We start from the raw sequence: 6,080 nt of genomic DNA on the forward strand, positions 1-6,080 counted from the left end.
ATTTTTTTTAATTATTATTTGCGATGCGGGAGGGCTTCGGTTTAGGGGTTAGTAGGTAGTTTATGGTTGTTAGTGTACTTTTTAGCACTTTAGTTATGAGTTTTATGCTACGGCGTTGTACCATAAAACTCTTAACTATTGACTTTTAAATGCGTTTTGACTCTTGACGGGGTAGGGTGTACCGCTCACTTTTTGGCCTCCCAGGACAGACTCGTAATATCAGCGCTATGGAATTCCCATAGAAAAAAGACTTTATGAAGTTTACGTAAGTCATTTTGCGGTAAGGCCAAAAAAGTGTGTGGTGCCCCTAAACCTTCAAGACTTGTAATACCAGCGGGCGTAAAAAAACAGCATTAGGACCTCTTAACGCTGCTTTTTTACCCTAATGGACAACACCACAATCACGCCACACCAGGATGACCGTCCTATGACAGAGAGCTGCCTTCTTTCTTTTGGATTATTTTTTGTGTGGACATTTTGTTATTTGATTATACCAATATCATCTGGGTCCACTTGTGAGCATATCATCTCTAATAATCTGATATAAGTGTGCTAGGTTTATTGTATATTCTCTTAATTATCTGTATATATCTGCTTACTGTTTGCTGCTTATTGTTAGCGCCCCCTAGGAGTGTGGTGTATGTTCTATATGCACCACCCGCCTTATATCTTTTGTTATCACTTTTTTACCCTAATGCACAACTCGTAATCTAGCCGAAAAGTTTAATGTGAACATTTTCGGAGCATTCACTCCTTCCTCAGACAACCAAATAATGATCAAAACAGTGCTTAACTTGAAATACAAGACCCACCCATATCCCCTGCAACAAATCACAACACGCAATTTAAATCAACAATAATGATATACAGGTGATAGTGTCAACACAGTTTAAAGTGTATACAAAATTATTCAGTTAGGGATATGAAACTCATATCAAGAAAAAAATCTAATCATAGTGTATATCAAGTGTTGATATATATCTAATACCAAAATAAAAATAAGAATTGAAAAGTAAAAATAAAAATTAGGAATTCAAAATTAAGAAATAAAAAGGAGACACACCGCATCCTAATCACATAAGACATTACTGCTCTATTAAACACATTGAGCTACCAATCTGTAACAAATATAAATAAATCTGAGAACATGTATACACAACACAAATATGCATAAATCTGAGAACACAAATGAGTCTGCAGCTACAGATGGACCCACCTTGTATAGAAATTACTCTGTGTTGTTAAGATCCAGACCACCATTGTATACGCTGTATTCACAGGCATTACCCGGAATGCAGAAATGGATCCAAGGCACACTGCTTGAGGGGAAGTACATCCCCACGTCATAGCATGTCAGTGGCCAATAGAAATAATATTACCGCCACACACCCCTCATTTTTTTGTAGCACCGTATTAACTCTTGCTTATGGAATCTCCAGGGAAGTAAATGTGCTGTCATGGATACATCAGCACAGCGCACCATACAAGTAAATTGCGCTATCATAAAGCTGTAATAATACCACCATAGAGATCCCTAAGTGAATACTAAGATGTGTACATTAAATGTAAAACTTTTTATGGAAATTGTTTACTCACTCTGTCAGATGTAATGACTAGAGGCTAGTAATTGGGGTTAAAGAGTTCACTATATTAAAGTGTATATTTTATCTTGCTCCTAGCACAGGGCTCATTTCCCAAGATGGTAAATCACCTCCTAACACACTATAAAACACTTGTGCAAAAGAGAATCAATAACAATAAATCCACATATCAGGAGTCATTATACAAAAAACTAGCTCCATTGATCCCAATTCATAAATAGTGTATAAGGTGTAGTCAAAATACAGAGATTGTAACCATACAAAGCCAATGTGTGTGTGTAAAACATTGAGTGTGTGGTCAAAAAACTCCCTGCTTCATATAGATTTTTTACTCACTCTGTCTGTCTGGTGTACTGACTGTACTGATAAATATGGTTTAAATGACTATGTAGTGTACAAATATGGATATGATTAAAAGGTTATGTATGAATGTGTATGAGTGGGAATAAAGTACACAGAGAGATGCAAACTTCAAAGCAGTCTATCTACCTGGGATACACAATAGAACACACACACAATAGAAGTTGTAACACATACACAATAGAACACAAGGCAGTCCCCTTCTAACAAAAGTGTAGCTCTAGCTACCTCCCTGGGAGATTTTTTTTTTTTTTTTTTTAGTATTGAAAAAAGTTATTAACTGTAGACATTGTAAATACACACATGGTGGAAACATAAATAAGCAAAAATATTCATAACAGTAACACCTTTACTTAGGGGATTTTTTCAAATTGCTTTGAGTTTCTTTTTAAAATGAACATATAAATGATATGCATATAAGATGCAATATACTTTTAAAGACAAACCTGTAAGGGCCTCACCCACACTCCTGAAAACATTCTCAAATACTTCTCCCTCTCTCACATATTTACATCATTTTGTTTTCAATTCTTTTACTTACAAATTTCTCTCTTCTTCTTTTCCTTATCAACAGTTGACAAGCAAACAAACTGCATCTTATAAGCCAAAACTACACAATATTTCATTATTAAAGTATATTTTCCCACTAATAATTAAATAATTTTTTTGGGGTTTTAATATCTGTTTTCTATGTCTCTTTAACTCCATATTCAGATACAAAATCACATATACCTCTCAGTATTTGGTTAAAATAAAATTACCATCCTGTGACCTGTAATTAATGTTAAAAAACAAAAACAAAGACATCTGTTGATTACAGGCACAGGAAAAGGTTCTATATCCAATGCCTGACACATGTTGTTTGTGGTTGGATGATGTTAATTTAAAACCTTACATAGCCACAAAGGCCCACAAGATTATTATCTGCCCCCCTCCCCCCAACTACCCTAAATTGTATGACATTTATATCTGGAAATGAAGCACTGCTGTAGTACATGCAATGAGAATGAATTCAATACCAATACATATCCCCATTCACAACACAACATGCCCACCCAGGTAACTCAAGAATGATAATGTTGAAGAAGGGCCTATTCCTCCATTTGGTAACTAGCTTATCCTGTTATGCCTGTAAGGATCCAAAGTATTCATATGTGGGTCTGTATGTATATGTAACTTGCTAAATCACAGATATCTGTTGTTTATACAAAACGTGTTTCAAATCAGGTTAATGTTGGAGCTCTTATATGGGTCCTTTGATGCAAAGCAAGATGCGATTTAAGGCTAAAACACTTCCCACATACAGAACACTGATAAGGTTTTTCTCCTGTGTGAATTCTGTAATGCCTGACAAGTTCTGATTTTGTAATAAAGCATTTTGAACAAACGTTACATGCAAATGGTCTATCCCCCGTATGAATCCTTTGATGAATAAGAAGATGTGACTTTTGGCCAAAGCATTTTCCACACTCTGAACACATAAATGGCCTTTCTCCTTTATGAGTGTTTTGATGGGTCACCAGTTGAGATTTACGGCTAAAATATTTCCCACATTCAGAACACTCAAATAGTTTTTCTCCTGAGTGAACTGTTTGATGCACGGCAAGATGATATTTACGGATGAAATCTTTCCCGCATTCAGTACACGAAAACGGCTTTTCTCCCGTGTGTATCTTCTGATGGATCACGAGATGTGATTTCTGGCTGAAGCATTTCCCACATTCTGTACATGCGAAGGGTTTATCGCCGCTGTGACTCCTCTGATGTGCACGAAGCTGAACTTTGTCCCTAAAACATTTGTCACATTCCGAACACGCAAAGGCTTTCTCTTCTAAGTGTATACTCTGGTGCCTGATTATGTTTCCATTACAGCTAAAGGATTTACCACACTGATTGCACGTAAAAGGTTTTTGTCCTGTATGAAGAAACCGATGTCTTACAAGACTTGAATTACAGCTAAAATATTTCCCGCATTCAGGACACGGAAATGGTTTTTCTCCTGAATGTCTTCTTTGATGCACACGAAGATGCGTTTTTCTTGCAAAGAATTTCCCACATTCTAAACAAGGAATCGTCTTCTCTTCATTATCAACTGTATATTTCTTTCTTGATCTTTTCTTCCTAATTTTCTGTACTTTTCTGTTTTTATCATAATTGTTAGCAGAAAAGTCTGTCTTTATATTTTCATGTTGGTCATTTATAGAAGATATTGTGGATTCTTTATGGCCGCCTGTTTTTTTCAACTTTTTTCCATTCAACTTAACCACTTTTCCTCTAATGTGGTTTAGATTTTTAGAATTTTTGTTGGCCCTGTTGTCGACTACAAATTGTGCTGAATCATAGGAAACCCCATTTTTAACAGTACCACAGTTCAAAGAATCTTTTTTAGTCTCTATTGACGACAGCAGCTTTGTCTGATGGGAATTATTAACGTACGGTTCCTCCCCATGTTCTATCTTTGACACAACTGTAGGCGTCATATTTACACAACCTAGAGACCTAAGGGAATTATAATTATCCATCATCACGTCCTTGTAAAGATTTTTTTGATCGTCTTCTAAATATTCCCATTCTTCCTTAGAAAAGTAAACGGCAACTTCATCAAACTTAGGTTGTTCCCCGTCAGGTGAACTGCAGATCTCTGCTATGTCATCAGCCATCATTGTGCCGCTTGTAATCTGTGTACTGTTCAGCAATATACAATCACTTCCGGTCCTGAAACAAAACAAAAAAACTCCCTGGGAGATGTTACACATTGAATAGTAATAGAGGTTGTAGCTGTCTGCCTCCTGTGGAAATATTTCACATGCAGTCTCCTGAGTAAGCAGACAGGGGAAGTGGTAACAATGTCAGGTGGGAAAGTGAGGAAGGGGTCAGCTGCTTTTATTTTCTGGGAGACATCACACTTCTAAGAAAGAAATTGCTTGGTGGAGACACTAATATTACCCTCTGGGGAGATAGCAAACATAACAGGGGATGGCCTGAGGGAATGGCCTAGCTTTAACATGGGAGGACAACCATTTAAAAGAAGGTTCAGTACACACACACACACAGTTTAGGAAGAAAGGGTTTTGGTAAGCACACACACACACAGACACTCACCCTGAAATAACTGTTAGATAGGATACATTGTGTGTTTGGGAGTATGACTGAAAACCTCCTTATGTAACCTGTAACCTTTCTGTAATTTGGGCAGATTCTAATTAAAGCTCTCTCTCTGGTAAAGAACTGAGTGTCTTAAAATGATTTAGCCTGGAATTACTATGAGTACAGAATAGTGGCTATATTTCTGTAGAACTACACATACAATATTTATCTGGGATTGTAGGTAAAAGTGAATAGTGTGCTAGTGTGTAGTGAGGTGACACTAGGGGTTACTACATTTATTACACAGTGCAGAAGATATTATCCAGAGCATATCCAAAGTGGATTTATTGAATGTGATACTGGTGGATTTAAGGGATAATTGTGCAACACTGACTAGAGGCTAGTAACTGTTACTAAAGAGCTTAATAAATTAAAGTGTAAATTTTATCTTACTCAAAGCACAGGGATCATTTCCCAAGGTATTAAAACACTTCATATCATAAAAACACCTGTCAAAAAGAAAATGTACTGCTAAACCAATAGCAATAGATCAATAAAAAGCTCAATCAATCCAAATTCATATATAGTGTATAAGATGTAATAGACCAAATACAATATCCCATAGCATCAAAGAGGTTATAACTATATAAAGCCAATGTGTGTCTGCAAAACATCCAGTATATGGTCAGAACTCACCGCTCCATGTCTTCAATGAGTATGGTAGTGCACTTCCCACATATTCTCTATAGTTTAGAGATAAGTAAATGTCAAAAAGGCATCAAACTGTTCCATGTCATCCAGGAATATGATAGTATACTTTCCACACCTTCTATATTTTAAAGATAACAATGCCAGTCAATACTTGTGTTCAAACCACCAGGGTGTATAGTCCCCAAAGTATAGATCCACCATGTTTCCAGCTGTAGGAGTCTCTTCTCCTATCTCCGCCTCTTTTTAAGGGAGGCACATGATCAATGAGAATAAAGCATAGATTCATCACTGTGTGGTTCATCTCATATGTCAGTATATGGC

The 6,080-nt window shown here is 36.5% G+C and overlaps 1 protein-coding gene across 1 annotated transcript; it reads right to left on the minus strand.

The window, feature by feature from the left end:
* Nucleotides 1-2,896: 2,896 nt before the first annotated feature.
* On the minus strand, nt 2,897-4,635 carry LOC128651835 (zinc finger protein OZF-like). The gene has a single exon (XM_053704815.1). The coding sequence runs from the start codon at nt 4,622-4,624 to the stop codon at nt 3,185-3,187; it is 1,440 nt and encodes a 479-aa protein (XP_053560790.1). The 5' UTR covers nt 4,625-4,635; the 3' UTR covers nt 2,897-3,184.
* Nucleotides 4,636-6,080: the final 1,445 nt, after the last annotated feature.

This window comes from Bombina bombina, chromosome 3, assembly GCF_027579735.1.
Source record: "Bombina bombina isolate aBomBom1 chromosome 3, aBomBom1.pri, whole genome shotgun sequence".
Taxonomy (NCBI): Eukaryota; Metazoa; Chordata; class Amphibia; order Anura; family Bombinatoridae; genus Bombina; species Bombina bombina.